This window comes from Triturus cristatus, chromosome 1_2 (assembly GCF_964204655.1).
Source record: "Triturus cristatus chromosome 1_2, aTriCri1.1, whole genome shotgun sequence".
Taxonomy (NCBI): domain Eukaryota; kingdom Metazoa; phylum Chordata; class Amphibia; order Caudata; family Salamandridae; genus Triturus; species Triturus cristatus.
This window is the reverse complement of record NC_140580.1, coordinates 177,061,533-177,083,193: the sequence shown is the minus strand read 5'-3', so window position 1 is coordinate 177,083,193 and position 21,661 is coordinate 177,061,533. Positions and strand designations below refer to the sequence as shown.

Genomic DNA, 21,661 nt, shown 5'->3' with positions numbered 1-21,661 from the left:
ACCCAGCAGCATGCAAGAGAGTTGCTCTGAAAGTTTCCAGATCCAGTCTGACGCCTAAGTATTATTTACTAGGTGAGGAATATGCAGTTAGAAGTATCCATCAGAAGGGGTTTCATTTCTGAACTGACTGGTCTTTATTCTTAAAAAAAAACATGTTACTGATGTTACCTATGCCAATACAGCTTTTAGGCCTTAAGTGAACCATGTATTAGAGAAAAAAGAAAACAAAGCAAAAGAAAGTCACTTCAGTATAATCAGGATACATTGTCGACCCAAAAATTAGACTCACATGAGCTCTCCGCATTCCTTCTATCTCTGTTGCATTTTTCACTGCTTTTGCAATGCAGATGGGAGTATATGCTGTAATATATCGATGCGTCTGTTGAAAGAAGATAAAAGCATTACACAAATGAAAAAGTCATTAATAAAAATGAATGCTTACAATGATGAAGCATAAGTATCTGAATATCAGATACTGAAAATCGAAACATATCAATGGAAATGTTCATATTACATTTATCCAACTGAGTTTTAAATTCTGGGCTGACTCACAAAGGCCTTATATAGAAAGTTTGCTTTTTAAGAATAGCATCTAGGATCAGTACTCAACAAATACAGACTAAGATACCTCTCTTAGCGTATATATCTCTATTTGATTCAAATACATGAATTATTAGATAGTCTATTGGACAAATTATAAACAATCATTCATGTGAAGGATACATATTTTTCCTTATTAGGTTCTATCTGAAAACACACACACTATATATATATATATATATATATATATATATATATATATATATATATATATATATATATATATATATATTACCTACTGGCAGTCGCCAGTAGGTAGTTATAGTTAGGACCTATTTTCCATAGGAAATCCGCAACATTCTATTTGGAATAACGTTGGCGTCGATTGATGAATCTTCGCAAAATTTTCCAAACTTTTGGCCAGCTCCGGTCCGCTCCTATCCTGAAAATTTCACGGTGATTCGTCAAGCGGGGGCGAGAGATGGGATTGTTAACAACAGAAGAATATAAATATCTGTGGACTCAAAAACCAGTTATCCCCATCTTGTACTTTATACCTAAAATACACAAAGATAAAATCAATCCGCCTAGGAGGCCAATCATATCAGCACGTAATAGTATATTTGAAAAAACATCCAAATACGTAGATTTCTTTTTACAAGACTTTGTTCAGAACCTGGCTTCATATATTAAAGACACGGGCGATTTTCTAATGAAAATAAGAGACCTTGAATGGCAGGAGAACTTTCTTTTGATTGCGTTGGATGTAACCTCGCTGTACACATCAATCAAACACAATGATGGACTACGAGCATTGAAATATTACCTAGCAAGAAGAGGAACCACCTATGCTATGGAGAGGTGTGGCTCACTGGTTAGAGGCGGCAGATCCGCAAGCAGAGAATCGGCCAGGGACCAGGGTTCAATTCCCGACGCGGCAGGGTCGTGGACCAGGGTCAAAACGGACTCGATAATTCTCGCCTCGGTACCTACTCTAACCAGGAACACACTCGGCAACTCTGGGCATTAGCTTGCCTCATCTCCACAACGGCCCCCCACATTCGCCGGGGATGCCTGGTTTCACCTTGGAGATACCCAGGAGGGACCATCTCACAGGGATAGCCAGGACGGGTTCCCCAGCGGTCTACAGCGCCACGACGCCTCAGGGCAGCAGTGCACTTTACAAGACACATACATACATACATACATGCTGAGCATAATCAAATGTTGATTAACATGGTTGAACTATGTCTAACTAACAATATATTTATGTTTCAGGACGCGTTGTACCAACAATTACGCGGGGTGGCAATGGGTGCAAGCTTCTCCCCCAGCTACGCATGTTTACACATGGGCTGGTGGGAGGAGCTTGTACTCATGACCAAATATCATGATATCTTTGAAAATAACATTCAATGTTGGTTTAGGTTCATTGACGACCTTTTTTTGGTATGGAAGGGAACAGAACAAGGAGCAAGGGAATTTATTGACCAACTCAACATCAATGACCTAAACCTTGAATTTACTTCCAATATCAGTAAAACGGGGGTGATATTTCTTGATGTGGAGGTGTACATAGAACAAGGGAGGGTAGAAACAAAACTGCATAGAAAACCAACGGCAGGAAACTCAATTCTGCATGCTAGCAGCTCCCATCCTAAGCACCTCATCCAAAGCATCCCTTATGGGGAACTACCACGAATAAAACGCATTTGCAGTGAAAGTGGATCCCTAAAAATAGCACATCAGGAATGCATTAATCGCTTTAAGGTGCGAGGTTACAGCAACAAATGCCTAGAAAAAGCCCTTACCAAATGCAACCAGGTTGATAGAGATATGTTGATCTGTCCAACCCCAAAACAAAAAGCCTCTGACGATGAATTAACTAACAACTTTAGATTTATCTTTGAATATAATAGTCAGGAGGGAGCAGTAAGGAAAATACTCAATAGAAATTGGTACCTTATAAAACAGGACCCCATAATTGGTAACAAGATCTCCAAACGCCCAGCTATCACATATAGACGAGGAGTATCTATGAAGGATATGTTGGTGGACAATGACCCATGTGGGGTGGGAACCAAGGGATCTTGGCTGTCACAAAGACGGGGATTCTTTAAATGTAAGGTGTGCAAGGCCTGCGAATACGGGGTCTCAACAACAAATTACACTACACCATTTGGGGGCCCTAACAAGGAAATTACCAAATCATTGAACTGTAAAACTGACCATGTAATATATGTTTTGGAGTGTACATGCAAATTAAGGTACATTGGGAGTACTAGTCTCCCAGGCCACAAGAGAATACTCCAACATATACGTGCAATCAAAAATCATGACCAGGCGTATCCAGTGGCGCGTCATTTCCAGGCGAAACATGAGGGTAACCCAAAAGATTTAAGTTATTTCCTCATTGATTCTGTCCCTATAAACAAAAGAGGGGGGGACAGAGAGAGAACACTCAGAATATTGGAAATGCACTACATTTTAAATCTAGACAGTAAACACCCATATGGATTAAATAGCTCGGAGGAGCTACACGCCAGTCTATAACTGTCACGTTCATGTCAAGGTATCCAATTCCATCATTTACATATTTATATTTATATTTTAAACAAATTTCTTTTCCTTGCTGCAACCTGATTTCAATCTGGGACTGATAACTAGATTAACTTGTACTGATTGCTTGCATTATTTTTAAGCTCCAGCAGTATTTTACTATTTATATATCGGCCGATATTATAGTAACTACTGGGCTACTATGATATCTAAACTTGCTTCCTTTCTCTTATATATATTTTTATATTTACTACCAAGCACCTTTCACTTTTTTTATCTAGTAGTTTTAAATTAAAGCACATTTTGCACACCAATATATATACTAATTAAGACAAAAAATAATAAATTAGATAAAAATTACAAAAATCTCAGTGTGTAGGGCTGTGCCGGGTATCATTTTACAGTGGGCAACCTGATCGGTCTTTTCTTAGCCTTTCCAGTTTATGACCATGAATCGCAGGGAACTATTGCTCCCAGTATGTCAGCTCCAACTAATCAACGGAGGCCATGACAGACAGAACAAATTTTATGATTGTACTTGTAATAAATTGTGTAGTATTATTTAATCTTTTACTCAGAATTTTATACATTTGTGGGATTTTTTTTATGTATTTATATATTTATACATGATTTTATCTTGGTCATTTTGACACAGGAAATGTTTTTATAAATTTATGGACCACTCTATTTATTTATATATTTATATCTACTAATGAAATATGATCTGTTTAAACATGACGCAGTGAACACAAATATAATCATAAATGAAAGTTTATGACGATACTGTTTTGATGAAGGTTCTGTATTGAAATTTATATCTGTATATAGGTGGTACTAGAATGTCTAAACTATTAGGAAAGAGCAAATAAGGAAAAGACAAACCGAAAAAGAAAAATTAAACATGCCGTGAATAAAGTTACTTTGTTTTAAAAAAACTGTTAAAACACACGATGCCCTACCCCCTTTAAAAGTGCAGCACAATTGGTGGTTCAGCGTCATGTGATCAAGTCCCCAAGCAGGGATGAAACGCGTAATGGCTGCTGTGTTGTGGATGTAACCCAAAGGACAATAAAAACCATCGGTATTTAAAGGATTGTGGTCCGTGCTCTTTTTCCGCGGCTGGTGGCAGAATCGCGGAGTGGAAGAGTGCTTGAGGATATATATATATATATATATATATATATATATATATATATATATATATATTACCTACTGGCAGTCACCAGTAGGTAGTTATAGTTAGGACCTATTTTCCATAGGAAATCCGCAACATTCTATTTGGAATAACGTTGGCGTCGATTGATGAATCTTCGCAAAATTTTCCAAACTTTTGGCCAGCTCCGGTCCGCTCCTATCCTGAAAATTTCACGGTGATTCGTCAAGCGGGGGCCGAGAAAAAAGGGGGGTCCCAAAACGCGTTTTCCCCATGCATTTTTCCATAGGACCTGTTGACGCAGCTACAGCCCGAAGTGCTGAACGGAATTACACCAAATTTGGCAAAGAGGTAGTCCTCAGTTCAGACTCGTGCCTTTTGCTTAAATGGTGTAAATCCGTTCAGTAGTTCCTGAGAAAATCAAAAGTAAAATCACATATATATCTGGGCGGAGCCTAACCACATATCTCATCGTGAGATCTGATTGGCTGTCAGCACTTCATCCAAGAAGTGTTGGCAGCCATCTTGGGACCAATATACATGATAGCACCTCATGAAAAAGCATTGCAGTTAATAGAAGGTTTTAAGACTTTAGTTACATTATAAATCATTTGTTGATGGTACCATACTCATTTTAGGAATTGTGGTGTGTTCTAAGCTGATTTTATGTGAAAAAGCCTTCTGCTGTGATATCATGAATCATGTTTGAGAGAAACTATTTTCTCATGCTTTTCCCACAGAGGTTTGGAAGGTGATCTATAAGCTAAACTGAGAGCATATTTTCTGTAAATTCACATTATCTTTCTCAGTCATGTGAGAATGAAGTCTGACATTCTCAGTAAAACATGTACATCCAACAAGGGCAGAGACTGTCAGTTGATTCCTCTGTGTTCTACTGCAGCTTCCCAGAGTGTTCTAAAGAACAACTAGAGCGCTAACAGTCCTACTTATGACAAACATGTGGCACACCTGAAGCCATCTTGGTTGGAATAAAGTGGTAACTCTTAAAACATTTAATTTAAAAAGGAACAAAATGAGGGGGTTCATTTTGCCATAGAAAGTATGATTAGTGCTGCAGAAAGAAAAATTAGGGCACATGTTGAGTGACTTCTCAAATCCTCTTCTATTTCATTAAAAAATTCTGACATGCAGACAGAAACATGCACTGTCAATACCAGCAGCAGACTTCCCTGATGAGCAGTAGCTTTACTACAGTGATCTAATAAGCAACTAAAGTGCAAACATTCTGAATTTATGGCAAATGTGTGACACATCTGAATGCCTTCTTGATGGAACCAAAGTAAAAAACTGAAAGTATTTCCTACTGAGGAGACTGCAGGAAATTAGGAAACTTCATAACAAATAAATCTCCCAAGATGGCCACCAGAGACAAAAGAGCCCAAATGTAGCCCAAATATCACCCAGATGTAGCCCAAGTATAGCCCAATGACAGAATGTCCCAGAGTGTTCTTAAGAACAACTAGAGCGCTTACTGTCTTACTTATGACAAAAGTATGGCACAACTGAAACCATCTTGATTGGAATAAACTGGTAACACTAAAAACATTTTAATTTAAAAAGGAACACAATGAGGGGGGTCATTTTGCCATAGAAATTATGATTAGTGCTGAAGAAAGAAAAATTAGGGCACATTTTGAGTGACTTCTCAAATCCACTTCTATTTCATTAAAAAATTCTGATATGCAGACTGAAACATGCACTTTTAATACCAGCAGCAGACTTCCGTGGTGAGCAGTAGCTTTACTACAGTGATCTAATGAGCAACTAGAGTGCTAACATTCAGAATTTATGGCAAATGTGTGACATATCTGAATACCTTCTTGATGGAATCAAAGTAAAAAACTGAAAGCATTTCCTACCGAGGAGACTGCAGTAAATGAGGAAATTAGGAAACTTCATAACAAATAAATCTCCCAAGATGGCCACCAGAGACAAAAGAGCCCAAATGCAGCACAAATATCACCCAGATGTAGCCCACATGTAGCCCAATGTCATAAGTGTGCAAAACACTTATTTTTTGTGTATTCGCAGTTTTATATAGTGCAGACTTATCAGGTATTGGAGTGCTTTACATGAACATTGGTTACATCACACAAGATCAAATTCATTTTGGTTGTAGACCTGGGGATATTAAGTGATTTGACCAGAATCACAGAATGTTGAGCTGAAGCAGAAACTCCAACCTGGTTCCCCAGTTGCAAAGTCTGCAGCTCTGGAAGTAACACCACATCCTCTCCCCTAGGTGCAACATTTAATCAAGTGGTCAACTGGATAAAAAAACATAAAGATTACAAATAATTTAAAAGCTCTTTGTCGCTATTTGAAAACTCAGAAAATATGTCCTCATTTTAGTTTTTTAGAGCACTAACCATAATTTTGATGCGAATAAGACCCTCTCATATATGTAATTTCTAAAGGAAATACTCTAGGTATTACAGTTTTGATTACATCAAGATGACGTCAGGCGTTACACACTTTTGTAATAAATATAGAATGTTAGCAATCTAGTTGTTCATTGGGATACTGTTGAGAGGCAGAGGCCAGGGGCACGGACTCTGAAAATTGAAGGCAGGTAGGAGAGTGCAGATGCAACAATTTGACCACACTGGGCAGGCAGGAAGGGCAGTGGCAGCACAACAGACTATGGAGGGCAGTGGAAAGGGGGGCAGGGGCAACAAACCAACAATACAGGACTGGCAAGAGAGGCTGTGGCAATATATTAGACCATTGTGGGCAGAAGGAAGAGGCAGTGGTAGTACAACCATACATGCCAAAAGACCCGTTTCAGCCAGGAAACGTCCAATGTTTTTAAGCTTAAATGGGCTTTATTTGATCTGTCTCCTGTCTACAATCTCCTCTTTTTCAATGTAACTCAAAGGGGAAAATCAATACCCAATTTTTTTTCAAAATCTCCCCCTTACCAAGTTCAAAATGTTCGCAAGTATGGTACATTGGATCATGGTAGGCAGAAGGAATTGGGGTAGGGACATGGACTCGGATAACAGAGGACAGGAGGGACATGGAGAGGTGCACCAAACTGACCCTACAGGGCAGGCATCAGGGTTTGCAGCAGCACAATACACCACACAGCGCATGCGGGACGGGAGTGCAGCACAACAATCCATAGAAAGCAATAGGGAGGGGACAGGACCATGCACATGGACAACAGAGAACAGAGGGGAAAGAGGCAATGGTAGCTCGCTGACCATAATGGACAGACAGCAGAGAAAGCTGCAGCACAACAGACCATAAAGGGCAGGAGGGACGGATCAGGGGCATTACAATGGAACAGACAAGCCAGGAGGGAGGGAATAGGGGTCTGCACATGGAAACAGAGGGCTGGGGGCAAGGGGGCAGGGCAGGAGCAGCAAGATGACCATGGAGGTCAGGCAGGTTGAGCACTAGAAACAAGACACACCATGGAGAGCAACAATGAGACTATGATGGCATACACACAGACCATGGAGGGAAGGTGGGAGGGGGTCAGGGGCAGCTAGCTGACCACACAGGGAAGGTGGGAGGGGCCATGGCAGCACAGAAGACCATGCATGGCAAGCGGGATGGTTAGTGGCAGCACAATGGCTATGCTGGGCAAGAAGGAGGGTGCAGGGGCATGCACAAAGGACCATGGAGGATAAAAGGGAGGGTCAGGACCTGGGCACAGACAAGAGAGTTCAGGGGAAGGGGCCTCACAACAGACCGCGCGGGGCAGGCAGGAGGAGCAGTTGCAGCACAACAGACCAGGGAGGGCAGAAGGGTGTGGCAGTAAAATGGACCATGGAGGACCGGAGGAAGGGGATAGGGGCATGGCATGTGGACAGGCAGGGTGGAGGTGGCAGGGACAGGTTACAGTCATCTGACAATGCTAGGCAGGTGGGAGGGGAGTGGCAGCTCAACAGAACACTCAGAGTAGATAGGAGTGGCAGGTCCATGGAACATGGTGGGCAAAAAGGATGGAGCAGGGGCATGCACAAATACATCGGAGGGCAGGGGGAAGGAGAATAGGGGCAGCAAGCTAAGCACAGAGGCTAAGCCGGAGGTCAATGATGGGCCATAGAATTGGGCAATGGAGGGCATGAGGAGTGGACTGGTACATCATGCTAAATGGAGGGCAGTGGCAGCACATCAGACCATGCATGGCAGGAGGGAGGAGGCTAGTCCATGGATACAGACAACAGAGGATAGGGAGGAGGTGGATGGGGCAGCAAGCTAACTGTTCAGAGAAAGTGGGTATTAGGAACTTTGTTTTTAAAATGTGTGTCTGTGCGAACTACTTAAAATATGAACAAGTATGCAGCATAATCTCACTTTTATTCAGGAAGAAGAGGACGTTTGTGACTGTGACTCCGGGCTCACTTGGCAGAAACACCCCCTGACCCGCCACCCCCCCATCGCAAAATGTAATGCCCGTGAAAAGGGTAGGTGGACGCATATAAAATATGTGCTGGGGAGTGTAACGTTGCATATGCACTGTGACAAAGATATGGATCCCAGATTGTAATATGTATGGCATAGCGCTGTGCGTTATAACATAGGCATCGAGGAAGGCACGTTAGATGGGGCAATATAACCCGTGCGAAGGCAAGTGTGGCATGACATATTCACGGGGTGGTGTTACAGTGCACATGGGCTAGAGAGTGTCATAGAATACACACTAGCTGGTGGAATACAACACAGAGGTGTGTGGCACTCGGCAGGCACTGGTGTGTGTAACACAGCATTGGGCTCAGCCAGGAGCACGCTGTGACTCTCAAGTGAGGTTCGTCTCCTTTCCAGAGAGCAAAATAAAAAGTATTACACATCCGGCGGTGGATGTGTGTTTTATTAACAGTGAGGGGGGTTTCTTGCATAGTTTTTTGTCGAATCCCCTTTGAATGGCTTGGTGTGCGTGTATATTAAATGTGCCCGTCAATAGCTACCCATGTTTGTATAAATAAACGACAACGGTGTCTACTTGGAGAGTACCCATGTTAGAAAAGGTAGACGGACCGGGAGGGTCGGCCGGGGTCAGGAGGAGAGGTCTCCGGGGAGAGCCGTCTCCAGCGATCGTACAGACAAGTAACTTCCCCCCCACAGACAGATATCACACACGGATAAGGTTCAGTGATCTTTATCGACACTTATTTAAGGTACGGTAAAATGGTACAAGGAGGTCTGGACTCAGGGGTCCCCTCGATTAGAGTCTCGTAAGGTAGGGAAGGGGGTAGCGGGACAGTCTATTTACCAATCAGGTAATTCGGATGAGATGGTGATGAGCTCACAATCCTCGAGCTTGGTGGTTAGGTGGTATGGGCCGCGGCAGCGCCAGCAGGTCCCGGTGCGGATGGTCGATACAACGGGCCGCGGCAGCGCCAGCAGGTCCCAAGAAGATGAAGGTTGCAGAGGGCCGCGACAGCGCCAGCAGGTCCCGGGGAGGATGGTCGTTACAACGGGCCGCGGCAGCGCCAGCAGGTCCCAGGAAGATGAAGGTTGCAGAGGGCCGCGGCAGCGCCAGCAGGTCCCGGTGAGGATGGTCGGTACAACGGGCCGCGGCAGCGCCAGCAGGTCCCAGGAAGATGAAGGTTGCAGAAGGCCGCGGCAGCGCCAGCAGGCAGGACGATGGTTCACAAGAGCGGGCTACGGCAGCGCCAGTAGACCGTCAGGGTTGAGTTCACTCGGTGTCTCTCGACTCCAGGATACAACTGCCTTCCTGCTCCGGAGCTGTCTTAGTTATAGGGCTGGTGCCCTTTGATGTCCGGACCCTCGCACTTGGAGGTCGGAGGGTCCGGGATGAAGGTGTCCAGACACCCAGCAGGGGGTGGAGCCAGCGCCTGGGGGCTGCTGGAGGCGATCGGCACCTGGCGGGGGAAGAGCTCTTGACGCTTCGTTCTCCCATTGACCTGCCAAGTGGTCCGCTCACCTCCTGGGTGGATGGTGGTGCCGGGATGTCGGGGCCGGCCAGGCCCGGGGTTAGGGTCGAGGTGAGGCCACGCGGCCGCGTGGTGCAGGGCCCAAGATGGCGGCTTGACCTGGCCGGGGAAGCCGGTGGGGCTGGACCCCGTGATGAGTAGGGGTCCGAGGGCAGAGGGTCCGTCGGGAGACGGAGTACAGGGGCTTGTCACGGGGGTATGCTGGGTGGGCCGGAGCTCGGGCCCTGTCGTGCGGGGGGGGAGCCAGCCCTCTGTGTGGCCTGTCCAACATGCGTCCCCCCCAGCTGAAGGCGGGGAGAGTCACCCATCTCCTTGGGGACTCTCTTCGTCGAGGCGGAAAAAGCGGGACAGGCCGTCCGCGTTGGCGTGGTCTTGGCCTGGCCGGTGCTCCACAGTGAAGTCCATTCCCTGCAGGGAAATGGACCAGCGCAAGAGTTTTGGGTTCTCCCCCCGCATCTGCATCAGCCATTGCAGGGGTCGATGGTCGGTTTGTACCCGGAAGTGGGTACCGAAGAGATAGGGCCGGAGCTTTTTGAGGGCCCACACTACTGCAAATGCCTCCCTCTCGATTGTGCTCCAACGCTGTTCTCGGGCCAGGAGACGTCGACTGATGAAGGCCACCGGCTGGTCATGACCTTCGGGGTTCAGCTGAGAGAGGACGGCCCCGATGCCGTGGTCGGAGGCGTCGGTCTGTACTACAAATTCCCGACTGTAATCGGGGGCCTGGAGCACCGGGGCGGTGCACAGGGCGGCCTTCAGCTCTTCGAAGGCCGCTTGACAATCAGGAGTCCAGTGGACCCGCTTCGGTTGATTCTTGGATGTGAGTCCCGTGAGGGGCCCCACGATGCTGCCGTAGTCCTTCACGAACCGCCGGTAGTAGCCGGTGAGCCCTAAGAAGGCTCGGACCTCGGTCTGGGTGACGGGGGGCTGCCAGGACTGGATGGCAGCAATCTTAAGTTGTAGTGGGGCCACCAGCCCGCTTCCCACTTGGTGCCCCAGGTAGGTCACAGACCCTTGGCCAATTTGGCACTTGCCGGCTTTAATGGTGAGGCCGGCCCGCTGGAGGGCTTGGAGGACCTCTTGGAGGTGACGGAGGTGGTCGGACCAGTGGCGGCTGTATACAGCGATATCGTCCAGGTAGGCAGCGCTGAATTCTTCGAGCCCTGCCAAGACCTGGTTCACAAGACGTTGGAATGTGGCGGGGGCATTCTTCATGCCAAAGGGCATGACCTTAAATTGATAGTGGCCATCGGGGGTGGAGAAGGCTGACCGTTCCTGAGCCCTGGGTGTGAGGCCGATCTGCCAGTAGCCCGCCGTCAGGTCGAAGATACTAAGGTAGCGGGCGGCCCCCAGCCGGTCGATCAGCTCGTCTGCTCGGGGGATGGGATGAGCGTCGGTCCGGGTGACAGCGTTCAAGCCCCGGTAGTCGACGCAGAATCTCAGTTCAGGGGCGGTGCCGGGGGCAGCGGCCTTGGGAACTAATACAACCGGACTGGCCCAGGGACTGTCCGAGGGCTCGATGACCCCGATCGTGAGCATCTTGGCCACTTCCTCCTGTATGCAGGTCCGTACCCGATCTGGTACGCGGTAGGCCCGGTGCCGGACAGGGGGACTGTCCCCGGTGTCTACGTCGTGCAAACACCAAGGGGTGACCCCGGGGGTGAGTGAGAACAGGGCAGCGAACTGCAGCAGGAGGTCCCGGCAGTCCTGGCGTTGCTCCGAAGTGAGGGCGTCGGAGAGCCGGACCCCATCCACGGAGCCGTCCTTCTCCTGAGTCTTTAAGAGATCCGGGAGGGGCTCGGAGTCTTCTTCTGTACCACTGTCGGTCGCCATCAGGAGGCTTAGTTCGGAGCGCACAAAGTGTGGTTTGAGCCGGTTGGTGTGGAGGACCCGCAGGGGGTTCCGGGTGGACCCCATGTCGATGAGGTAAGTGACGGGGCTTTTACGCTCGACCACTTTGAAGGGCCCCGTCCACTTGTCTTGCAGGGCACATGGTTCGGTGGGGGACATCACCCATACTTGCTGCCCAGGCTCGAACTCAACGGAGGAGGCATTGTGATCATACCACCTTTTCATGTCCTCCTGACTGGCCTCGAGGTTCGCCTTGGCCATCTCCCTGAAGCGCCGGGTCTGGTTTCGTAGGGCCAGGAGGTATTTGAAGACGTCTGGAGGGGTCGTTAGGGGGGCCAACTCCCAGCCCTCCTTCACGAGGCTGAGGGGCCCTCGCACAGGGTGTCCGTATAGGAGTTCAAAGGGGCTAAAGCCGAGGGACTTCTGGGGTACTTCTCGGTAGGCGAAGAGGAGGCACGGGAGCAGTACATCCCACTGGCGACGGAGAGGCTCTTCCAATCCCCCAATCATCCCTTTGAGAGTGCGGTTGAACCGCTCCACTAGTCCGTTTCCTTGGGGGTGATAGGGGGTCGTGAATCTGTATGTGACCCCGCATTGTTGCCAGAGGGACTTCATGTACTTCGATATGAAGTTCGTACCTCGGTCGCTGACGACTTCTCGGGGGAAGCCTACCCGGGAGAAGATCCCCATCAGGGCCCGGCCAACCACTGGAGCGGTCACGGTCCGTAGGGGCACCGCCTCGGGATAGCGGGTGGCATGGTCCACTAGTACCAAGATGAACCTGTGTCCTTGTGCCGTGCGAGGGTCCAGCGGCCCCACAATGTCTATCCCCACCCTCTCGAACGGGGTGGTGACCACCGGGAAGGGTTGTAGAGGAGCCTTAAGCTTCCGGCCACTCTTCCCGCTTGCTTGGCATGTGGGGCACGATCGGCAGTGGTTCAGGACGTCATTCCTCATTTTTGGCCAGAAAAAGTGGGTCACCAGTCGACTGTACGTTTTATCTTGGCCCAGGTGCCCAGCCAGGGGGACATCGTGGGCTAGGTTGAGTAGAAAGTCTCGGAAGCGGAGCGGTACCACCAGAACTCGACTGGCCCCCAGCTCGGCGATTCTTTGCTCGCTGTAGAGCAGGTCGTTATCCCAGTAGACCCAGTGGGTTCCGGTGGTGTCCCCGGCGGCTTGGGTGCTGGCTTGTTGGCGAAGCCCCTCGAGGGAGGGACAGGTCTTTTGCTCCTGGCGGAACTGTTCTTGGGTGGGCCCCCCTTCTTGCCGCCACTGAGCCAGATCCGGAAGGTCCTGGGGTTGCGCGTTTTCTTCGGGGGCCGGGTCTGGGAGGTCGGCCTCGCCGTTGTCCTCTACGGGGGCAACCGGGGGCGGAGGTGCCGGCCATTCGGTTTCTTCTGATCGGGGGGCGGCCCGGCCGGCCATGGATCGGGTGGTTATGCAGGCCCAGTCCGGGAGGCCCAGCATCCCCAAGTGCTCTCTTCTCTCGACGGTGGCCCACGGGGAACTCTCGAGGTCATTCCCCAGGAGGCAGTCCACGGGGGCATCGTCCCGGACCGTCACTTTCAGTAGGCCGGAGACCCCTCCCCATTCAAACGGGACGCAGGCCATCTTGCACATGCTTTCAGAGTTATCTGCCGAGCGGACGGGGCAGAGAATGTTCGGCAAGATCTGCTCGGGCTTCACCAGGTGACAGCGGACGGCCGTCACGCTGGCGCCGGTGTCGCGCAAGGCCTCAGCTCTCTGTCCATTAATGGTCACCCACTGACCGTATTTCCTGGTGTTGGCGGGTAGGGGAGCCCGCGGAACCATGTCTCTTCCCCCTAAGCATGCCAGGACCATGGCGGCCGGTTCCCACCCTTGCTGGTCCGGCTCACACTCCTCGGGACCCTCCAACGACTGCTCCTCCCCCAGGGCAGCGGCAGCTACCTGGCGGGGTTTGGGCGTTTGGTTCAGCGGGCAGTTCGGATCGTTGGCGTAGTGGCCTAGTCGCTGGCATCTGTGGCACGTGACGTTGGCTCGGTACCCAGGCCGCAACGGGGGGTTGCCCCGGCCGGTCGGCGGCGGGGTGCTGGCCACGGTTGTTGCTGGCAAGGCGTCTCTCCCCCGCCCCTGGCCTCCTCCTCCTCCCCGAGGACGGTGCTGGCCTTGGTTGCTTCTGTTCTGGTCGTGTGGCCCTTTCCGGCCCACTCGGGTGCTCTCCCACCGGTCAGCTTCGGCGGCGAGCTGCCGGGGGTCAGTCAGCTTACTGTCGAGTAGATGCTGCCGGAGCTCGACGAAGCAGTTGTTTGACAGGTGTTCCCATACCATGAGGTTGAAGAGCTGTTCGTAGGTGGTGACCTGACTTCCCTTGATCCAACCCTCGAAGGCCCGGCTGAAATAGTTCACGTATTCCACCCACGTGGTACCTGGGATCCGGGTGCAATCCCTGAACCTCTGGCGGTACATCTCGGGCGTGAGGCCGTAGCGGGTGAGGAGGGCAGCCTTCATGTGGTCGTAGGACGACATTTGGTGATCGGGGAGCTGCAGCAGGGCATCGCGACCCTCGTTGATAAATCTCCCCCAAAGTCCGGCTCCCCAATCACTCCGGTCGATCCGGTGGGAGGTCATTGCGAACTCATAGGCCTTAAACCATTGTTGTATGTCGTCTTCTCGGACATACTCGCGGACCACATCCTTGGGGATGTGAACTTTTTTCTCAGTTGGTCCCGGGGTGTGTGGTCTTTCAGGCACCCCCAAGTCCTTATGCTGTTTGCGCAGTTCTATCTCTGCCAATTGGCGCTCGTGCTCGAGCGTTATCTTTTTCTCTTCCAGCTCTCTCTGTCTCTGTTTTTCTTCTCGCTCCTCTCGAATCCGCATCTGCTCGAGGTTGAGTTTCTGTTCAGCTAACTTGAGCTCCCCATCCATCTTGAGTCGTGCCATCTCTAATTCGTGCAGTCTGACTCTGTCTCTTTCTCGTATCTCCTCCGGTGATAGGCCCGTTCCCCGTTCCTCGGGAGTCGTGGCGTTCCCCTCTGGTGTGACGCTGTTTTGGTCGGAGGGTCTTGCGACCCCCGTTTCTGTCCACGACTCAAGGGCGTGCTTTAGGTCATCCTTGGTACTCAGGCCAGTGGTAGCAATGCCAAGTTCTATGCAAAATTGTCTCAGTTCGCGGTGGTTGTACTCCTCTAGTTTCTCCATTTGGAACTTCTCGGTGGAGCTGCTATCTTTGGTCGACATCGTGCTTTGTCGTGGGGTGAGCTACTCTCTGTACGATTACGCGTTGATTCGGATCGCGCCGCTGGCCACCAATGTTAGAAAAGGTAGACGGACCGGGAGGGTCGGCCGGGGTCAGGAGGAGAGGTCTCCGGGGAGAGCCGTCTCCAGCGATCGTACAGACAAGTAACTTCCCCCCCACAGACAGATATCACACACGGATAAGGTTCAGTGATCTTTATCGACACTTATTTAAGGTACGGTAAAATGGTACAAGGAGGTCTGGACTCAGGGGTCCCCTCGATTAGAGTCTCGTAAGGTAGGGAAGGGGGTAGCGGGACAGTCTATTTACCAATCAGGTAATTCGGATGAGATGGTGATGAGCTCACAATCCTCGAGCTTGGTGGTTAGGTGGTATGGGCCGCGGCAGCGCCAGCAGGTCCCGGTGCGGATGGTCGATACAACGGGCCGCGGCAGCGCCAGCAGGTCCCAAGAAGATGAAGGTTGCAGAGGGCCGCGGCAGCGCCAGCAGGTCCCGGGGAGGATGGTCGTTACAACGGGCCGCGGCAGCGCCAGCAGGTCCCAGGAAGATGAAGGTTGCAGAGGGCCGCGGCAGCGCCAGCAGGTCCCGGTGAGGATGGTCGGTACAACGGGCCGCGGCAGCGCCAGCAGGTCCCAGGAAGATGAAGGTTGCAGAAGGCCGCGGCAGCGCCAGCAGGCAGGACGATGGTTCACAAGAGCGGGCTACGGCAGCGCCAGTAGACCGTCAGGGTTGAGTTCACTCGGTGTCTCTCGACTCCAGGATACAACTGCCTTCCTGCTCCGGAGCTGTCTTAGTTATAGGGCTGGTGCCCTTTGATGTCCGGACCCTCGCACTTGGAGGTCGGAGGGTCCGGGATGAAGGTGTCCAGACACCCAGCAGGGGGTGGAGCCAGCGCCTGGGGGCTGCTGGAGGCGATCGGCACCTGGCGGGGGAAGAGCTCTTGACGCTTCGTTCTCCCATTGACCTGCCAAGTGGTCCGCTCACCTCCTGGGTGGATGGTGGTGCCGGGATGTCGGGGCCGGCCAGGCCCGGGGTTAGGGTCGAGGTGAGGCCACGCGGCCGCGTGGTGCAGGGCCCAAGATGGCGGCTTGACCTGGCCGGGGAAGCCGGTGGGGCTGGACCCCGTGATGAGTAGGGGTCCGAGGGCAGAGGGTCCGTCGGGAGACGGAGTACAGGGGCTTGTCACGGGGGTATGCTGGGTGGGCCGGAGCTCGGGCCCTGTCGTGCGGGGGGGGAGCCAGCCCTCTGTGTGGCCTGTCCAACAACCCACCAGCGGGGACGCCGGGATTAGGCATGGTAGGGCGTCAGACACGTCAGAGCTTCACTAGCGGTATAAATACATTCCATGTGGATTCATTCTATGCATAGTCGCCTTCTAATGAATATCACGCAAATCGTCATGGTGATAGGTACATACGGTTTGTCCAGCATGTCCTAGGTGTTTCTATAAATATATATTTTTTTAAAATAATAAAAAACAAATGCCATCCCCGGGGGATGGGGTCCTCGGGGCCATAAGTGGCCTGAGGAGGGGGGCAACGCAGCCCCCAGCCCCCTCCTAAAGAATTAAAAAAAAAAAAAAAAAAAAAAGGCCATGAGCCGGGGGTTGGGGTCCTGGGGCCGATTAAGGCCTTGGGAGGGCCAAATTAATTTTTTTCAACAAAAAAAACATAGGGTGCAGGCCCTGGGGGATGGGGTCCCCAGGGCCAGTAAATTAGAAAAAGAAGTTGGTCCACACAGCCCTCCTTCTTTAAAAAAATTAAATACATAAAAGACCGGCATCGCGCCGGAGGCCATGCCCCCTCCTTGCAGCACTCTGCAAACGCGCCCCCTGGCCAGTTGTAAGTTGGGGAATTAATTCCCCTTCAATACTGAGGGACCCTGAGGGCCAACTAGCCCAACAGGTATCTCCAGTATGCGCCAGGGAGCTGCGTTGCAGACAGGTGTTCTGAGGCCACGCCCCTTTTTACACCTCTATGCAACGCAGCTCTGTGGCGCTTACTGGAGGTACCTAGTGGGCTAGTTTGACCCTAGGGACCCTTAGGATTCAAGGGGACTTAATCTCTCAACTTAGAACGGCCACAGGGCGCGTTTACACAGTGGTGAAGGGAGGGGACGGGGCCGGAGGTGACGTGTGCAAACACGCCCTGTGGTGCATTTTAAGTTGGGGAAATAATTCCATTTCAATCTGAGGGACCCTGGGGGCCAACTAGCCGACCAGGTGCTTCCAGTAAGCGCCACCGCTCTGCGCTGCAGAGAGGTGGTGCAGGCCGTGCCCCTTTTTACACCTCGCTGCAATGGCGCTTACTGGAAGTTCTTAGTGGGCTATTTTGCCCCTAGGGATCCTCAGGATTCAAATGAACTTAATCTCCCAACTAAAAACGGCCACAGGGCGTGTTTACACAGTGGTGAAGGAAGGGGACGGGCCTGAGTTAACGTGTGCAAACAAGCCCTGTGGCGCATTTTAAACTGGGGAAATAATTCCCCTTCGATCCGGAGGGACCCTGGGGGCCAACTAGCCCACCAGGCGCTTCCAGTAAGCGCCACTGCGCTGCGTTGCAGAGAGGTGGTCTAGGCCGTGCCCCTTTTTACATCTCTCTGCAACACAGCTCTGTGGTGCTTACTGGAGGTACCTAGTGGTCTAGTTGGACCCTAGGGACCCTCAGGATTCAAGGGGACTTAATCTCCCAACTTAAAACGGCCACAGGGCGTGTTTACACAGTGGGGAAGTGAGGGGACAGGGCCTGAGGGGACGTGTGCAAACACGCCCTGTGGTGCGTTTTAAGAGGTAGTTTTAATCCCCTGCCCTATTATATACTAGGGGCTTATAGAGGAGGTCATGCTGATCACAGGGGGACCCCAACGCATAGTGTTCCCTAGTGTATGTAGGTGTTTTCACTGTATTCTGTCTTTTAACATAGCACTGGCTCTAGGACTGGTTAGTCAGACTCAGTTACCACCAGTATCCGTCTGAAAAAGGTGAGGATACAGGATGATTTTGCAACAAGGCTTCTTTCTGCTGTTCTGTTTGTTCTTTCTGCATGTTATCCTTCTTCCTGCACTTTTCTTCGTCTGTGAGGACTTCTGTTGCTTCTTTCTGCATTTCTTTTTTTTCTTTCTGTGCGTTTTTTCTTCTTTCTTCACATGTCCTATCTCTGTAGGCATAGTTAGAAATTAGCATTTAAAAAACCTTTGAAATTCACTGAAAAAACCATAGGTTTTAGGCACGTTATAGTTAGAATTAGCATTCAAAAAACCTTAGAAATTCACTGAAAAAAACATAGGTTTCAGGGGCGTTAGTTAGCTGGACTTTTCACTAGTACAAAACCACTGAAATTCCCCGTTATAGTTAGTTCAGCTAACTATAACTCGCGCGCCCGCAATGCACTGCTGATGACGTCACATATTACATCACTCATGACATGGTCAGTGACATCACTCATCACATCACTGATGACATCTCAAATGACATCACTGATGACATCATCCTTGTGATAGAGTGGCAGACCTCCTCTCCCCCTAATATAACCTTTGATACACACATTCAAAAATAGAAACTAAAATTTTCAAAACAATGGACATACCAATATCAGTTACAACAACCTATTCAGTAATTCTAAGATCCACATACACTCATTCACCAACAGTCCTATACAGTCACTCATACATGTACTCACTCATCATATGTACTCATACACCTATACATCCTGTTACACAATGCCACTCATCCATAGAGTTACTCACACACATAGTCACTCATGCTAATAAAGAATCAAACATCCATTTACTTGCATATACAGTTATACACACACCACCACACTTACTTCTACAGAAACGTACACATACTTAGTCTTTTAAACAATCACTTATAGAAACACATACTTATTCATACAGGAACTCTTTCAATCTCTCACTCTCACATATACTCACTTATATACACCAATAGTCACATATACTAGTTTAAAACATATGTAGTTACTCATGAAGACACTATTGAGACAGTCATTCACTCACTAACACACCCATGCACACACTCGTCCACCCATACAGTCCTGCACACATGCTGTCTTCAACACAAACAGTGAGCCACTCATTCATGCACCTATGCACTACGCAATACCCCCAACCGAACCATACAGACATTCAGACACTCAGACTGATACTCAAAAAACCAACTAATAACCTATATAGACACCCATGTAGCTACTCACCAACCCATGCAGCCACTTATACACAAAGTGAGAGACTGATACAGATATTTACATATTTAAACATTACTCACTAAGCCATGTATTCACTAAGATACACTTAATCAGTTTTACAATCAATTTTTCAAAAACAAATCATCCATTTAGACACTTATATACCCATTTATTCTTCCATCGACCTTGAGATATACATATATAAAACATATGTAATTTTCAGAAAAACACACATTCACTGGATGATGTAATCAGTGATGTCATTTGAGATGTAATCAGTGATGTCACTGACCATGTCACGAGTGATGCAATATGTGACGTCATCAGCAGTGCATTGCGGGCGCGCGAGTTATAGTTAGCTGAACTAACTATAACGGGGTTTTGTACGAGTGAAAAGTCCAGCTAACTATAACGCCCCTGAAACCTATGGTTTTTTCAGTGAATTTCTAAGGTTTTTTAAATGCTAATTCCCAACTATAACGTGCATGAAACCTATGGTTTTTTCAGTGAATATATATATACATACATATACATATATATCCGTAGTTATAGTTAGAACCTAGTTTCCATAGGAAAAGGGTTTTTTGATTTGCCAATAACTTTGGCTCCGTTTGACGAATCTTCATGAAATTTTAAAAACTAATTGTTCACGTAGGTCAGCTCCTGTCTTGAAAGTGTTGGGGTGATTCGTCAAGCGGGGACAGAGAACAAAGGAGGGTCCCAAAATGTGTTTTCTCCATGTTAATTTCCATAGGAATCTTTAGACACGGCTACAGCCTGAACTGCTGAACCGAATTTCACTAAATTTGGCACAGAGATAGCTCTTGGACCAGTTTTTAAATGGTGTAAGTCCGTTCAGCAGTTTTTGAGATATTTAAAGATTTACAGATATCGATATTTGAGAATTGTGAGATCTGATTGGCTGAGCCCTCCCAAGGACGAGGTTGCCTCTGATTGGCTGTCAACACTTCAAACCAGGAAGTGTTGGCAGCTATCTTGTGACTCGGTACTGAGGGAGAAGGAAAAAGGTGATAGAGACATTAAAAAAGAAGAAGGGGACAGGGTAAAAACACCCTGACTCCCAAGGCCTGGTCAGGGGCTCCAACAGAGACCCTCCAGGCCCAAAAAAGGATATTTATTTTTCAATTTTCAGCCGGATTCGGGCACCCGGCCCGACACCAGCCGAAAATGTTAAAATAAAAAAAAATAAAAAAAAAAGAAGCGCTGGCTCCTGCGCTTTGTTTTTTAAAGCCCCCGGGTGGGCCACGTCCCGGGGGCAATCCCAATTTATGTAGCTAGGGCCTGCCTGCTGCCTCCCCGGGGGTTCATTATTTATGTGCGGGGGGCACACGCTCCCCCCCCCCCGCAGCACCGGGGACCGCCACCTCACGGGGCTTGAACAATAAATGCTTGGGGGATTCCAACCGCCCCCACTCTGACACCGGGACCGCCACCTACCCGGGGCTTTATTATAATTGAGGCGGGGGGTCTCGCGGGCCCCGCCAAGCCTCGGGGACCACCACCTCCCCGGGGCTTTATTATTTATATGCAGAGGGCACGCTCCCCCCCACCCCTGCAGCCCCGGGGAACGCCACCTCCCCGGGTCTTTATTATAATTGAGGCAGGAAGGCTGCCTTCCGTGGCTGGTCCGCTCTGCGCTGATGGCAGTTACTAATCCTGGGGCCCTTGTGCCCCTTGTGTGCTATTGTGGCCTTGCCCGCCTCGTGCGGATGCGGCTCCGAGGTTTAGGCCTGAATTAAGCTACAGCAGCCTAATGTATGCCACATATAATCACTACTGAGACAGCACCTCTTATTACATAGGCAGAGACACTTACCTGCCTGGGCTGGTGATATCCCCAGCCCACACTGTACCTATGGATTTGAAACAATGAGGACATTTGTCCCTCATTGCAGCAGCTCACACTTGAGTGACATTAACCTGCCTCACTACAGGCAGATATCACACATGCAACATATTTATGTAACACACGGTCAGACCACACCACTCTAGAACTTAGCAGAACTTGGGGCCTGGGCTCCTGCTCCCATCTCGACTTGGCACATGCAACCTCAGTTACTGGAGGACATCGTTTTAAAGACACTTTAGCTACAACGATCAATACATATTTTGCATCATCCCAACTGGTAGAATGGGAAGCATTTAAAGTAGTATTACAAGGGGCGTC

At 49.4% G+C, this 21,661-nt stretch overlaps 1 protein-coding gene across 5 annotated transcripts in view; it reads right to left on the bottom strand.

Moving 5' to 3' along the window:
* The window catches only part of XPNPEP1 (X-prolyl aminopeptidase 1), a 384,359-nt gene that overhangs the window by 161,300 nt on the left and 201,398 nt on the right, over positions 1-21,661 (bottom strand). For all 5 annotated transcript variants that reach the window (XR_014961064.1, XM_085603445.1, XM_085603448.1 and 2 more), the window contains one exon: positions 290-379. Coding sequence is in view for 4 of the 5 variants with exons in the window: in XM_085603445.1 (XP_085459571.1) it covers positions 290-379 (90 nt within the window). In the remaining variant the exon portion in view is untranslated. The remainder of the gene's footprint in view (positions 1-289; positions 380-21,661) is intronic.